Genomic DNA, 17274 nt, shown 5'->3' with positions numbered 1-17274 from the left:
TTTTATAGGTCTTTGTAAAATGGTCGAGATCAAATTGTTCTAATGTCACAGATTTTTTTAAATTAATGTGTTTTCTTAAATAAATACACTTTAAGATCTTACTTATTAATTGTATTGTCTATATATTAGTGAAATAAGCGTTATTGTTTACTTTTTTAAATTTATTCCAGGTCCACTCGCTGTTTTCAACCCTGGGGGTGAGTCGTGCGTACGTCACTGCTATAGGACGACTCATAGGTGTCGTCTCATTGAAAGAGGTATGTGTTTAAGTAAATTAATTCATTTTTATTACTTTAAAAACACACATATTGTTTACATTGTTGGAACATGTTAAATAAAATAAATCATTGTGTTGGAATGTGCCGTTCTTCTTATAAACATTAAATAATTAACCATAATTAATATATTAATACTGACTACTTAAATATTATTAATTGAAAAAGTATTGTATACTCAATTTTTGTAGCAACAATCGCCTTGGTTTCTTAATTTGGTTAATCTGTGTTAGTATACTCTCCCTTTTTCAGTACATCTTATTTAATTTTACTAATAAATATGACTCTTTAGTTACAGTTGTCTGTTACGGTAGAAATAATTTGATTTAAATTGATTACAAAAAAAAATAATCTATTAATTATAAGAATAATATTAATTAATAACAAGAAAATTAAACTTAAACATTATTAATTAATTGGATAAATGTAATTAATTACAGTTGCGCAAAGCTATAGAGGATGTGAACTCGGGCGTGCTGAGCGTGAGCAGCCGGCCCTCGCCGCCCAGCACGCCGCCGCCGCCGCTCATCAAGGTGCACAGCGCGCAGCCCGCGCCGCACTCCGACTGCGAGACTGCGCCGCTCACCACCGCCACATAGACATACCGCACGCCGTGCCGCATGCCACACTGCATGCCACACCACATGCCACACGCATATGGTGAGTACATAGTCATTCAGTTATTAGAACACGTGTACCCTATGTAGCCACATGCCACACAACATGCTACATGCCACACCACATGCCACACGCATATTGTGAGTACATAGTCATTCAATTATTATATCACGTGTACCCTATGTAGCCACATGCCACACAACATGCTACATGCCACACGCATATAGTGACTTCATCATCATTCACTTATAAGAACATGTGTACCCTATGGAACCATGCCGCACGCTATGCCACATACCACATGCCATGCCACAGGCATATGGTAATTTCATCAGTTATAAAAGTCTCTACTGAGAGTTTCGGAAAGTTAAGTATAGACTTAACTAACTACATGCACTTTTAAACCAAATTTTACTTACACTAGACAACGAGGTTTTTCACTGGATATGAGATTTTTTAGAAATTACCGTTCAGTGCATTCATTTATTTTAAATTTTTATATATGTGTAGTTACGTTTACTTTCATAAGAATGAATGTACATATGAAAATCGAATGTTATTGGTACAATAATTTGAACCTAGGTCCTGTTGAATAGAAGTCAAGAGCTAAACCTCAAAACTACCGACGGTATTAAGACGGTAGAAAGAAGAGAAGTAGAATACAGAGTAATTACACCATTTACAGAATAATATGCTTGTTTCAGATTTCGGAAATATTGCCGATAGTTCAATATGACCATCTCTGGTGCTTTATTATATCTTAGTCACAAATACTTTGTATGTGATCGCTTTTGTAACATATTATTTATTTATACACCTTAAGTTAAGTTTACCTTGTAAGTTAAATGTCAGCAGCTTATATAAAAAAGCCACTTCAATCGGAATAAGATTTTTTTTTAAAATAAATGTAATTTTTAGTACAATTTGTACTGATAATAAAATGAAACGTTAGTCAGAAACTTGAGATATTTACAATTCTTTTATGCATTTACAATTTTTCCATTTAAGAGATTTTTCTTCTTATTTATGTAAGATATTTGATGAAAAAATAATTATATTTTGGATATCTTGGACCAATTTATGAAAAAAGCCTGTATTTGATACCAAAATTCGCCACACTCAAGGCTTGTGATCAACAAAATCATTCCAAATTAATTTTATATAGTTTTATTTATATTTAAGTTAAAGTTTATTTAGCTAAGAATACTTCCTCTGTGCCATTGTAAGGCTAACTTTACAGTTATGGGATTCACTTAATGCATTTCGTTTAAGCTCAAAATGGTACAACTTCCGTCCTAATACAGAAAATATACGAAAATATTAACCAAAATGACAAGACCTCTCAATATTTAATATTAAAAAGATAAAAAGAAGTAAAATACAAATTGATTCCCTTAACTAATTTTACCGAATTGAGCAAAAAATAATGAAATTCAACAAAAAAAGACAGTATTATTCGCATGAAAGAGTCACAATAACTTTTTAATTCTAGTTTTTAGATTCCAAACTGAAATCCCATGCTATTTTAGAACTTAACGTATATACAATACGTAATATTTTAGTTTGTACAATCGGGGAAATTGGCGGTGTTCCAAGTTACAACTTTTTGAACATTTTGAAACGAGACGAGATAAAATGTGTAAGAAAAAAAGTCGGTTAGTGCTTCATGACTAGTTTCTTTTTCTTATCTCTTCGTTTAATTCACTGCTATAATTAGTTATTTGTAAGAGCCGGAGTTTGACTCATTGCAATGAATAAGACTACCTAAAGTGGGACACCGAGGGTTTCCGCGACTGTACATATCTGAGGTTCTTGTTATTCTGTACCTCTGGTCCTCTTTAACTGGTTGTTAACAGTGATAGATTGTGATAGATGTTATACAAATTTTTATAATTAAATCAAATAACCAAAAAAAATGTGATATATTTGGTCCTATTTGTTAAAATTACTAAAAGTAAAGTCTTCGAAATAATAGTAAAAGGTTGTTATGTTTGCGACATAAAACAACGAATATTTTTTTTGTTTTATCGAATAGAATGCTTGTAGATCTATGGAAAATTCTGGATCAGTAATAAAAATTAACTGAAAATAAAAATATGATTCTTAACTTGCTTTTCATATAACAAGATTATTGAAAGAGAAATTAAAGTAAAATAAATATTCTATTTCGCTTTAAATATAATACATTGACAAATATCAAGAAAAAATATGTTTATATAGATTTTTTTATAATTATTTACTTTAAACATAAACAATCGAAGTGGGATTCCTCAAGGTACTAAATCAGGACCCAAACTCGAACCTAAGTTCTGATCCAGGATGTTCTGCTAATATAATGTTAATTATAAGTTTAATTTATATTTAAGACAAGAAAATTGTTGTCATTTGGACGTTAGTTGCATTTTTATTGTGATCTGTTGCTTTTTGGTTAATAAATGATGTGTTGTGCGTTGACTGATGTATTTATTTTAAAATCCTAAACCGAATATTTCCGACTTTTTTTGAAACTAAAATAAATGCAAACACAAGAAAAATAAAGAAAATCAGGCTACTTCACTGTAGAAATAGAAATTATATGGAGATAAAGTTTGGTTGATGTACTGTCTATAAATGTATGCAAAATTAAAGATGTCAAGAATTTAAGGGTTATCTTAGAACTCCACCGATGTGTTTAAATTCCCAAATTCCTTTTTTGCTTAAATTCTCTTCAATATAAAGACTTTCTTTAAATATAGACTCGTCAAAAGAGACTAAATTAAATAAAACGTATTATTTAAAATTCTATAAGTGAATCAAATCGTATTCTCTATGGAGTTTTGGTGTCGTTAAAGGAAAAAATCATAAAAATTTCTCAACCCACATTTATTCTATCACTTAAAACTATAATACTTTATAGAAAAATTCTATTACAGTAACTATATTTATAAAACCACAGGTCCTAACTTAAGTACATAGACCAACTGGGAAATATCAAATGTCGCTTATTATAATTATTCGATGATACACAAACTCTAAAATATACACCAAGTGTATTACAATTGCTTGTAGACTGTCAAATATTCCGATTACGGTTATTTCTGTACAACAAAATAAGAGTTTTATCACAAAAACGGAAAAACCAATCTATCATGAAATATTCTAGATTTCACTTTTATGCGTATCTTATCGTTAATGATTTCTCAAAAACACGCAGGATTTTAATCTTGTGAGATATCTCGTATATCCGTAACCGTAGGTTTCACTCCCATGATACGAACAAAACAATTCTAATGTTATTCATTTTCATTTAAAAATTGACATACGTGTTTACTGGTCTAACGACAGTGGTAAACTACGGTTATAAAATATGTCTGTATTGTAATTAATGGAAACACAACCTTAACAGATCATAGTCACTAACAAAGAGCGTCCTCACAACTTAACTTTACTTAAATAATATATTTAATTAATAATTAAATATGTTGATAATTTATCATACTAATAGTTATGTCAATAACTTACTAATATAGAATTCAGAAATGTTACATAATGAAGGAATTCGACTTCTAAACAATTAAATTGATGTTTCTAACAGCGTTCCGGCAGTGACATTAAATTATTAATTAATGTAATAATGTATTAATTAATAATTGATCGCATAAACTTAATTACGTTGGTCGATTAATTATTCAATAAGATTCAAACCTTCAAAACACCACAAAATTAGTAATTTCTTTTATCTAATATAAAATAAATGCACTCGATCTTAAAGTGAAAATATTTATAAATAAATCACGTTAAGTAATAAAATTAAGTTACAAAATAACACTGGCCTATCTCAGTATCACAATACACTTAAAAATTACAATTCAACTATTTACGATTTAAAGTTACTACCAAGATAAGTAATTTAAGTATTAAATTACTGGAAATTCCTAAAACTTAAGCTTCAAAAATCATTTACTACATTCTTCAATAACAACAATTTGTAGATTAATTATTACCAAAAAAACATTTCACTTTAACTAAAACATTTTGACAAAACACACAATAAGTCTATCACAACAATAAATTTCTAATTTGCTAATAATAAATTAAAATCCATAACACAAAATTCTACAGAAGTCACTGTACTTTATGTCCACTTTGGAAATCCACAGATTCGCACACCCGCGAGTTATCTATCGCACAACTGTGCGCTCGCTTTGCTTCCTAAGCTTATATGGAGGTTACATTCGATTTTTTATGCAACTAAACAATTGGATTGGCGAAACAATCGACAATCGCATAACGGCTGTACATTAGTAAATGCTGTGCCCGCTCTAAATGAATCCATATATCCACATCCATACTACATGCAACCACAGGATTCTACCACCATATTGGGTAACGTCTTTTGCGTGACCGTGTTATTGGAATCCATATATAGCAGTTGGAGAGAGCTGAAGGTAGTCGGTGCACAGCACGGCTTGAACTCCGCTTTCCTCTCGTTGGAGACGGAGTAGAAATATTTCTGCAAATATACATTTAACGTCAGACTTTAAAACTAAATAACCAAACAATTCTCAGTTCAACTATCAAAAAAGCCACGAAAAATAATCGTCAATATACACAAGGAAGAAAATCTCATTGTTTGAAGTGTTTCAAATCTATGCTTTTTCTGGGTTCTAAAAATCATGCTTACAAGATAACAGTCTATCTTTAATGACATAAAAAACCTACCCTAATAATATTATGATGATAGCTATCAGCTTGCGAGACTGCGGATATTGGTGCACAGGAACCCTTGCAGAAGTAAGCGTGGTATCCTGCTGGGCGAATGATCCAGTCGTCCCAACCGAGCTCGCGGAAGCTGACGTAAAGTGGCTCGCGGCAGCACTCGCTAGTTGTTGCCCCGCACTCTAGTGTGCGGCCCCGGCGCCGCTTGCCTGCATACTTCGTATACAACACTAGGAAAGGTCGATGCTTCTCGTGGAAGGAGAGAGGCGCTCGACGTAACTGTGAAAGAGAGTTCAAGTGTTATTTTTTTTAAGGCATCTTTGTCGCACTCAGAGTCCTAGTCTTTTATTAGTTAATAAGAGATGGTGAAAGATGGTGAACCTACCTGGCAAGTCCTACAAGCGACGTGTAGCGTGTGCAAACGTTCCATGCCCTCAAGCCAGACACGCACAGCCCACGCCAGCTCGACCCGCACCCAGCCTTCACCCACATCCGTCTCCTTAATAGCGATTGGCTTCGTCTTCTTGAACTGCTGCTGGCTGTCCCAATGCGCTGCTTCAGAGATCACAAACGTCTGGTTGTATTCATCCAATGGATCGCGCTCCTGGAATATAACAACAACAGTCTTCATTTAAAGCAAACCCCAACTTTCATATAACCTATGTTATCAGTGTTGCTCTGTTCTACTGTTCTACTGAACTTCTCTCTTCTAAAGGTATTGTGCAGACGAGTTACGTAAAGATTAACATCAAGACAAAAGTTTAGATCAATTACCTTGTAAAACCAGAGCTCAACGACAGTCACCTCTTCGGGCTCGACGTCAGGCGGCAGCTCGAACTGTAGGCAGATGAAAGGATATCGGCCTGTTGTCAAACATTCACCTGCAACAAGATAAATAGAATTAATACAAATGAATGACTGTTAATAACCCTTATAGTAACAACAAAAAAAAATAGCCCGTGACCCAGAAGTTTCAGAGTTTTAATGTGGTACAATCTCGTTTGTTCTATATTCACATGACCAATAATTTAACAGAACAATATTTGACCCAAGACTTGAGGCACTGAAGTGGGGAGGCGGAAACACGGCGGCGGCTAGCGTGCTATCTACGCGGCCTTTGGGGGTCACTCCTTGCTCTAATTAGCTGCTTCAGACATAACCTGACTTTATACGTTTATTTAATTACTATTATCAGACGCTACATATTACATATCTTTCGAGAGGTTAGGACCTATTTTAACTTAGGCTGAGTGCGGTTGCAGGAACTATTATTACATCGTCGTCGGTGCCTACACCGATTGTTGTCACGTGAATTTTATTTATTTATATAATATAACGTCTCACGAAAGTTTTAATAAGTTAAGAATGATTACGCTTTGGATTCCTTCGTAGCGGAACTAAAATATCATTCGATCGTGTTAGTGACAAAAATATAGTCCATTCATAAATATCAGGTGTTCCAACTGATGTGATAAGACTTTATCAATTACGTGCAAAGATCGGATGTTACATTTCAGCCTAACAACACACTTTTAATCGTTAACACTATTGTTGTTTAAATTAATTAAATACAGGATTTTCCGCGCTTACATCTACGAGAATTCTCTTATTGATTAGTATGTTCAAGTCTGTACCATCAGAGAGCGCTGATGCGCTGCAAAATAAGAAATAACGGAGAGTTAGCGGGAAAATGCAGATATCTGTCAAACAGTTAACCAAAAATCTTTAGTAGTCTGACTAGTAGAACACTTTTGTCTAACAAGAGAATGAAAGATCTCTTATAAAACAGAACAATAAGTTGTCAAACATGTATTCCAGCAGTGCAAACCCAAAGGAAGTGTGAGAAACACTACAATTTAGTTGTAAACATAATGATGTTGTTAAATAAATGTTTTGTAAGCTGGAGACCGAATTCTTTGACCTCTGCTGTAGATTAGGGTATCGAGATGACCTTTTTTTTCGTGTTTCCCTCTGAGCCGCAGGAGGGAGGGCTGCGCGGGAGGAGCTGCGGGGGAGGTTATCATGCACTCAGGCGCCGCATGATTCACGCGTGATAATACCAGATTTTGGTCCATGACCCATGGGGCAGGGCACTCCGCTCTTTATCTTTACCTTAAGATACGTGTCTGTAACGGCCCAATAGTGAAACGACATTTAAATATTTTACCTCTTAATAAGGCCACACTAAAATTACGAATTGCATTACATATTGTCCTCTATCAGATTGTTAGTGTCGTTTCAGTATTAAGCCTTAAATACAGTCTTATTTATATTGAAATATAAGAAAAATCAACTACGACAACCAGATACTCAAATACTAGGTATAGCTATAAAACTAAATTTAGTACAACCTACAAATATAGCTCAAAAAAGTGATTTTAACAAACACAGGCATAGATAAAGTTTATATACCAAACTAGCTTACGCCCGTGACTGCACCCGCGTGGAGTGAAAACAAAAGTAAGTAGCCTATGTTCTTCCAGACTATCCTCTACATCGTATGCCTTTCATCGAGATCCGTTCAGCCGTTTAGGCTACAAACTAACAAACATCCATCTAAACTTTCGCATTTATAATATTAATAAGATTAAATACCAATCTTAGAGTTAAATAAATCTCGTATTTGTGTTGGCCTATTAGTGTACATGATAAGACGATAGGCGGCCGCCGCAGACCCGGGTTCAGATCAGCGGCACATTTTGATAAATGTCATTCAACGGAGTTCCGTTATAGTTTTAATTACAAGTAATAGAAAGGTCATTACGATAACGATTAGAAAACTACAAATCTTAGAGAATATATAATGTTTTTTAGAGATGTATTTTAAAACAAAGTTTTATGGCTTTAAGATAGCAACAAATTACCAAGCAAGTGGATTGTTAAGAAAAAATAGATATTAATTATTAGACATCACGTCAAGTTAAAGAGGTTAAGTTACAATAAGTTGTCGTAAAACAAAACCATTGAAAATACAAATCTTCTTACTGATATTAGAAATATGAAAGTTGATGGATGTTTGTTAGTTTGTAGCCTAAACGGCTGAACGGATCCTGATGAAATTTAGCATAGATGTAGGATAGTCTGGAAGAACACATAGGATTTTTAATTTTGTTTTTATTTTTTTAATTTCACGTGACAGTCGTGGACTAAATCTATTCTTAAAGTTTGCTTAAAAAAGGCCTTTTATTTCAAATACTACAACTATCGCAGTAATGAGCGCCAATAGCCAATAGGTTTGTGGTACGGACCACAGATCTTGTAATCGTGGGTTAGAATCCCGTCATTCGATTATTGTGAACCATAGCTTGGAATTGTCAAAGAAAATTAGAAAACTGGCTTTCGCCCGCGACTCCGTTCGCGTGGAATTAAAAAATACAAATCCAAGTATCCTATGATCCTATGTGTTCTTCCAGACTATCCTCTACATCTATACCAAATTTCATCGAAATCCGTTCAGCAGTTTAGGCTGCAAATCGTAACAAACATCCATCTAAACTTTCGTATTTATAATATTAGTGTGAATAGTGTGATTAACAAAAATCTACTAATCTTCTAACATTTTATAAAAAAAAATAACTTACGCAGTTTTGACAATGATGAATTCTTATTTAAATAATTGAGTCATTTTGTATGATATTTATTCAAACCTGTCAACAAATCTAAGCACGAGTTGAGAATTAAAATGATAAAACATTTCCGGTATGAAAATAATTATCCTTATCACAGTAATTATTGTTTTTACGTATATCGTTATCATTAAATCAAAATTACATATAAATTAATCCATTTTAAATATGCTGTATACTTTTTACTATGTCAAACTTTTTAGCCGTTTTTTCGACTCAATAAAACACTGTTGTTGGCAATAAACTTTTTTGTGTTTTTATTTTTAATCCTTTTTAAAATAAGAATGTATATTTTTTTATTAATTCCTTTGTAAATAATTGAAGTAGTCTTCGATAAGATGTCACAACGCTAAGCTGAATTGTACATACATTTCTTAATTTGTAAATCATTAAAAGTTGTTTAGTTTTGGTTTACTTCTTATTTATTTTACTCGCGCGTACCTCCCCGTACAAGATCTTCCCTTTCAACCGTGATAGTAACCTATGGCTTATTTTAGAAATCTGAATATCTCTGGTCCAAATATCATCTAAATTCGATCAGTCGTTATTGAGTTAAGTGGTAGCAATATCATAAAGTAGCAAACGAGCCATTGGCCAACTGAATCCACCAAAATGGCGAAGCAAATGCTGCCCATAGACATTCACAATTGCATACATAGAAACTGGATATTTCCCTCTACTATGCGTATCCCCCACAGTCAAGTCCACTTTTCCTTCCATCCTTTCCTCTTAAGAAAAGTGGAAAGGGACTAAAATTAGGCCTTCGGTACCACACTCATCACACTGTACGCAGAATTGCTTCCACTTCACGCCTGTCTTTGCAGTCGCGGTAAAACACCGGGCGTGCCGACCCATTCGTGCGATAAATAGCAGACTCTACCGCTGTTTATCGCTATCGCTTGCGCTACTACCTAAGGCTAGGTTTTTTCTTTAACTAGAATTTTTGTATTCAAATTAATTTTTAGTCGCAATATGTTTAAAATTGGTGTCTGAGGTCAACTCAGATAATATTGTTTAATAATTAAGTCGTTAATTATTATAATCAATGGGAGGTCTCGTGATAAATGTAACATTGTACGGTATCGACATTATTTAAAGAAAAACAATAAAAACTAAAAAAACAAAAGGATAATAATTAATTACGTAATTTACTAATCAATCAAAATTATCTTTTAATTAGTGATAATATAGTGATTTGTAAAAAAAGGCAATTTCAACATTTTTACTATAATAAATCTACACTTAACAGTTTAAGTAAGAATTACACTCAGAGTACGACAGTATAAACGCCATATAACTATATATAAGTCGCCACTAAGGGATTTGGACCTAAAGTCTACGTCTAGGCCATAATCAACCGCTGGCCTACTGTTGGTTGACTTCACACATATCTTTGAATTTCTTCATCGATATGTGCATCACAAATTTTTCCTTTATCGTAAGAACGTCAGGTAAATTGTACATATGAATTTCGAAAATCACCTTGGTACACCCCAAGACCTGTAGATTACAAGTCAAGTTAAACCACTGAGCCACCGACGCTCTAAACAAGGTATAAATATGTGATAATATTATACTTTAAGTGATAACATGATATAGGTCAATCTTATTCGGTGAAATACCGGTGTTATTGCGGGCGGGTTGTAGAGAGATAGATTGCAGCATCACGTATTGTTTCCGCCTCAAGTGACCCTACACGTGTCGTCTATAGACAAACAAACAAACATCCTTGATTGTCTTGTAGTATAGACTTAAGACATATATTTACTATTTTCTATACGTTTTATCTGACAAATACATCTAATAAGAGCGCTTTTTTTTGTGACTGAGTTGGCACTGTTTGCCTTGAAGAGGCATTTACAGATTCACCGGGCTTGAGGTGGCCGAGCGCAGATAGCGCTTAGCCTAAACCTCTTTTATGTGTAACTAGCCTCGAGGGCTCCCTCAGGAGCCTCGGCTCGGGCCGTTACTTCGTTATTGACCGACCTCCCAAACAAGGAGGTACTCAATTCTTCTGTATTTTTTTTTTATTACCAGATTGGGAAACTCTTATTCCAAATTGTGTTGTAGTTATGATAAGATTAGATGATCTTTTATTTTATTTATTTAAATAAGAGCTTCGCCAGCCGATGATGTAGCGAGTCGACTTTCGTTGTCATGGCAATTGAATTTTGCCAGCAAATGAATGTTTCGCGAAATGTAAACAATAACATATATACTTTGGGTGGTGGCTGACACCTGCATATTCAAAAACGTTCTAAATAAATAAATAGAATTTTTATTGCCACAAAAAACTACATAAAACATTTAATACACAAAACATAAACAAAAATAGAGAGAAAAGTGGCAAAAGGTGGCAAGCTCAGCTAATGCAAGGACGGCGCAGACCGTTACTGCGCTGGTTTTATAATTATTTACTTAAATTATATTTATGAGTTAAAAAGCCAAAACATTAGGGTTTATAAAACCTTGTTGGAAAGACACTGCTCATTTTTTTAGTAGTAAATGTGTGTTTTACCGGACTCTATTTAAATAAATGGGTCTATAGTATCATGTGCAGTTTTCCTTGCAATCAAACGTAAGAACTTTGACCCTAACAATAAAATAACTATCTTGCGTTTCTATAATTAAGTAGTAAACATAACATGCGGTGTATTGTTGATATGATTGTTTATAATAATTGACACAAGTCAGTCACGTGGGGTACAAAGTTCATAATTCCTCAACCTCATAGAAAATTAGATAATTAGAAAGTTCAGTCTACTTTTAAGAATCTAGCTAAGCTGTATATGAGAATTTTCAGACACTTATCGTTAATTTATAAAAAAATGCTTAAGTTAATTTGTTACATTTAAGAAAGACTTTCACTGATGTAATGGGGTTGTTTTTTTTATTAAGAAATTGGCCTAAACGTTACGAAAATACTTAAGAAAACTTGTAGAATGGTACAATTTTTAAAAACTTAAAAGAATCATGTTTTCCAATAAGATAATTTGTAGTAACAAATAGTTCTTCATACCTTCTACTGGGAATATGATCTTCTGTTCCGTTCTGCCATAGTAGTCATCAAACTCCGGGGGCTTGTCAGAACCCACGCTGAGGGTCTGGCCCTCCGCCACCGGCATCGGCAGACTGTTCACCGGCACAGCCACAGCTGGTCGCCGACTTAACCGCAACTTCTTCAAAATCTGCTGCTTCACATACTCTATTCTAGCATTGGTCAATTCTTTAACACTTAGTTCCCCATTAACGCAGTTTGCACACGCTCCCATAACCATCAATTCCCAACTTAACATGTTAGCTGCGAACAGAATGAACACAATCACCCGCGGATCCATTGCCGTAGATTTCTTCGGCGCAAACAATTGAAATATGATAATAGATCGAGACACATGCGTGCGTGTTCAGCGGCGGTCAGCACGCGACTGCTGCGAGGTGCACCCTCGTCTGTACATATAGCTGCGTGTCTGCAATAGGGTTGTCGATCACAAATATAAATAGAAACATTTTCTTTAAAACCAGACACGAGGTTTAGGCACTTGATCACAACTAGACTAATGTCTAGAAAATAACTAGTTTGATTACTGGCAATACTCTCTCATGTGAATTTGTAGACTATGCTAACTAAGCCAGGTCTGCAAAGGGCTTCCTGGTACCCTAAGAAGCTAGTAGATTATAAGCCTTCTGAAAATCACCTCTCCGAAATTTGTTTAGATTATTTACAGTATTCCAGATATCAGGAAGTTGGATTTTTTCTATGTTCATTTCATAATTTGTAAAAAAAAATATGAAAATACGCATTTTCAATTATGTTAAATTTTGACAGCCCTGGTTAGTATCTTAGCGTATTCTCGTTCTGCAAGGGGTGTTCCGCGGCCGCTATCTGCCGAGGTCAGATGCTGGACAATGGACCGCGATAGCCCACTGTTTGTGTCCACTCGCAGCTAATAAGCGGTCACTCCCCGACGGAGCTGGTCGTTAATCTCCTATACGACCTTGCTCCCTCTATTAGAGTACGACCATTTTTAGTTTTTTTTTTTAATTTAGAATTCAGTTTTACAGAGCAAATTCGAAATTTGAAATACGAATTCGATAATTTCAAAAAAAGAAAATGGAACGTTAATTTTTTAATTCGATTTATAATCTGAATTCGATTTTCAAAATTCTGAAATTGAAAAAAGTCTGAATTTTAATTCCGTTTTTACACGTTTTTGTATTAATAAGACAAATGTATTATTAGTAGAGGCTTTCATTGTGTAATCTTACTAAACAAATGCTGAACAAGCGCAATATTTGCTTCAGCGTCGACAGCGTCTAAGCAATGAAAGAACACGCGCGCGTCATGCAAGCTTAGACAACTCTACAAATACAAACTTTAACAAATACAAATAACTAACGATAAATTAAAAGATTTTTCTCAACTTATGTCATCATTAAGACTAAAATAGGTGATATGATAAAAGAATAAGGCCGGATATGAACTTGGCGTGACCCAACAGTGGGATAACCAACGGTTTTCTAATGTGTGTATTTCTTTTATATTTAAAAAAAACCAGACTTAGTCTATGACTCTACATGGTCAATGTATATCATACTAATCATACTAATGTCATAAACGCGAAAGTTTAGATGGATGGATGTTTGTAGCTTAAACGACTAAACTGGTTTCTTAATTCCACGCGGCCGGAGTCGCGGGCGAAAGCTAGTAGGGTATAAATTAAAGGACACTGCACAAAACATGGGTATTGACAGGGGGCAGCTTCCTCTCTCCAGAGAATCGAAAAATGAGAAATAGGTATAAAACTACTACGAATACGACCAAAGCTAAAGAACTCCCCCCCCCCTCGCCTCCTGAAGAAATTCTGATAACTTTAAAAATTTATAATGTGATGTAAATAAGCACATTTTCGTATCAGCATTGAACCCAAAGCCGGGATGGGTCACTAGTGTTTTTTTTTATAAAATAGGGTGGCAAACGAGCAAGCGGCCACCTGTATCCACCGAAATGGAAAGCGACCGCTGCCCATAAACATCCGCAATTGCAGTTGCGTTGCCTACCTTAATTGACGGAGGAGGAGACGCACATAAAGAGGACATTTCTCCTTCAAATGCGTCTCCTCCACCGTCAAATCCACTTTTCCTTCCCATCCTTTCCTCTTAAGAAAAGGGTGGAAAGGGAAAGGGACTAAAATAAGTGTTTGTCAACTAATCAATGTAACAGCGTGTAGTCATGGTTAACTAAAAAATTATAAAACTCGTCTATTCGGCATTTCACCCGACTGATGCAATAAAGCGCGGGCTTACAGGCACGCAGCCCCGCCGTGCACACCGCACACCGGTTAGCTGATGTAACTACCAAAAACTACTGCATCAACACTTTCCAAGGTCGAAACTACTAAATTTAGATTCAATTCTAATAATATCTAAGATCCTAAATATTAAATTTAGCAAATAGGGTACTAAAGTGACACGAAATATCAACTTTTTGACGCAATACCATTTCCGACTTACTTTACCTGATTATATTACTTTTTTTGATCGACTTCCCAAAAGAAGAAGCTACTCTAGTCACATACTACTACATTTTTTTTTATGTTGCTTTTTGACTTCCCAAAAGGAGGTAATCAATTCGTCTGTGTTACTGCATATCTCCGGCACTGGTGGACCGATTTTGAAAATTCTTTTTTATCCGATAGTGATAAAACTACGGCGTAGTTAAATAGTTTAGCTCAAAATCGCGTGATGTATCCTAAACTATAAGACTGAAAAATGATGTATGAAATAATTGTAACTCTTGTAATTTTCTAAATTAAATTCCGCGATAGCATATATCTAGCTATTAAGGTTGTCGCACAATAACCACTTTTTCAACTAAAAACTCAATTTATCTTAAGATTTTACTGATTTTTCACTGTTTTTGATATATAATGGATGGAATACAAATGTATCAGTTATTCCGAATAGAAAAAATACCTACATCTGCCTCATTATTAGCAAACTGTAGCAAAGTACGGTAGATGAGGGTTTGTCTCTGCAATTTGAGATTTGTTCCAAATCATTATTCTATTATTTTTAGTTCTCATAGTTATCAATGTTAAAATATCCATAATAATAATCAAGTGTTTTCGTCCTTTGCAATTGTAGCAACAAAATTTCCGCGCACGCATTCAACTTTGAAGGTTCACACATTTAACTGAGAATTGTCTACGATAATAAGCATACACGAATAATGTCTAGTTAGTTTATTTTCTTTAGTAATAGTTAGAAGGGTACATATACCTAAATTTAATTAAAAAAAACTGCCTAAAATTAAAATCTAATAGGTGAATACACTCGAAAACATCGTAAAATATTTTGAAATGTTATGCTGAGTGAAATTCGAATACATTTTTTTGGATTAATCCCAACCGTCACCCCTTTCTGTCCCCACATGAGAACAGATGAGAATAAAAAGTTTCATCCGTCCCACATTTTGCGACGAGAGGACGGTTGGCACTTATTTTACTTTATAAAGGTTCCATCTTTGACCTCATTGGTGAAAGTGGGAGTAAAAGGTGGGACAGATGAAACTTTATATGCTCACATGGGAACAGAGCGGAGTGACGGTTGGGAATAATTCGTTTTTGACACTTTGTTTTTAGGATTTCAACTCTCACATCCACTGTATAACATCTCATTCGTCAAAATCGATTCAGTAATTAAGACTGTAAGCTTATGACAATGGAATCTACATACATACAAACCAATATACATAAAAGAAACATTACCCTATTTGTGAATCATGTAAAAATCAGTCAAAACCACTAGAAGATTTAACGCAAAAGAGTTTCAATACTCTATTTTGTACCACTTCAGAAATTAGTAATTAAATACCTGTACTTTAGGTCTGTAATTTTAAAATAAACGTATTAAGTTGTGACAATTAAAGATTCAAGTGAGATAAGTTGAGTTAAGTACGCGCGTTATCTGAGCGCTGTAACAATTATTAAGAACAATACGGGCTGTGGAATCCGGGGTCAAAGTCCACGAATCCCATGTCGGCTGCGTGGTGTAGTAGTGTCGTCGCATATTGGCGCAACAACGCAATATATATTGTATGAGTTTCTCACGCTTTCAACAGCCAATACATATTGAGCGTGCTATATTTAGTTTGTATTGTAAACTGATTTTATTCTGATGCCTAGGTTGTCTGCTTAGTTTATCAAACTTTGAAGTAAAATGTGTAATGTGTTTTAACTCATTTTGTTATTTAAAAATAGTGTTTTTTGTTAATTAGGAATTTGCATATGAAAGGTTTCAATTGGTATATTAAAATAATATATTTGATATTATTAATTACAAATAAATATACACTAATATTATAAAGAGGTAAGATTTTTGTATATATGAAATAACTCAAAAACTACTTAACCGATTTTCAAAATTTTTTCACCATTAGAAAGGTAATTTATCTGTGAGTAACGCTACATTTTTATTATTTTTTTAATTTCACGCGGATGAAGTCGCGAGCTACAGATACTAATATTATAAAGAGAAAAGATTTCTATTTTTCGTTTTACGTATGTATTGAAATAACTCAAAAACTACTAGGTCGATTTAAAAAATTCTTTCACCATTAAAAAGCTACGTTATCTCTGATAACATGGGCTATATTTTTAAATTTCACGTGGGATATTTACGATTAAAACAATAAATACAACAAAAATCATTGTTTACTTCTAATTCGGTTTATAATATGACTGGCAGATTATAAAATCTTCGAAATTAGTGTAATATAAAATCAAACACATCGTGAAATTTACTTTTACTCTACGAGATTAAATTTATCTGAATCGATAAACTCCAGTATAAATACATTTATTTGTTACATAATGAATCTACATTGACTGACACCGACTTCAAAGTAAAAATAATTGTACAATATAGACATAACAGTTACAATAAGGTAGGTTATTTTATTTTTAGGTATTTTCAAGGAATTATTTCGTTACTTTTTAGTGTACTGTTTTTTTGAGAATATTTTGTTTTTGGTGTATTTTGTTTTGTTTTTCGTGTAT

At 34.0% G+C, this 17274-nt stretch overlaps 2 protein-coding genes across 2 annotated transcripts in view; one reads left to right on the top strand and one right to left on the bottom strand.

The window, feature by feature from the left end:
* Positions 1-3347, top strand: part of LOC106111431 (chloride channel protein 2) — a 49459-nt gene extending 46112 nt beyond the window's left edge. The window contains exons 22-24 of the mRNA XM_013293522.1: positions 171-257; positions 716-935; positions 1598-3347. Coding sequence (XP_013148976.1) covers positions 171-257; positions 716-874 — 246 coding nt within the window. The 3' untranslated portion in view covers positions 875-935; positions 1598-3347. The remainder of the gene's footprint in view (positions 1-170; positions 258-715; positions 936-1597) is intronic.
* Positions 3348-3736: 389 nt separating this feature from the next.
* LOC106111451 (inhibin beta B chain) lies at positions 3737-12638 on the bottom strand. Its single transcript, XM_013293557.1, has 5 exons — positions 12237-12638; positions 6366-6472; positions 5977-6195; positions 5595-5870; positions 3737-5385 (listed from the first exon to the last, which is right to left on the bottom strand). The coding sequence occupies exons 1-5, from the start codon at positions 12553-12555 to the stop codon at positions 5224-5226; spliced, it is 1083 nt and encodes a 360-aa protein (XP_013149011.1). The 5' UTR covers positions 12556-12638; the 3' UTR covers positions 3737-5223.
* Positions 12639-17274: the final 4636 nt, after the last annotated feature.

Source organism: Papilio polytes, unplaced genomic scaffold, assembly GCF_000836215.1.
Source record: "Papilio polytes unplaced genomic scaffold, Ppol_1.0 DF824169.1, whole genome shotgun sequence".
Taxonomy (NCBI): domain Eukaryota; kingdom Metazoa; phylum Arthropoda; class Insecta; order Lepidoptera; family Papilionidae; genus Papilio; species Papilio polytes.
This window is presented reverse-complemented; position numbering and strand designations above follow the sequence as displayed.

Coding starts and splice junctions, on each gene's coding strand:
- LOC106111451 (XM_013293557.1), bottom strand. CDS start 12,555: ATGGATCCGCGGGTGATTGTGTTCATTCTGTTCGCAGCTAACATGTTA. Junction 6,196..6,365: donor TTGAGCTCTGGTTTTACAAG/GTAATTGATCTA, acceptor GTTATATTCCAG/GAGCGCGATCCATTGGATGA. Junction 5,871..5,976: donor TCGCTTGTAGGACTTGCCAG/GTAGGTTCACCA, acceptor TCTCTTTCACAG/TTACGTCGAGCGCCTCTCTC.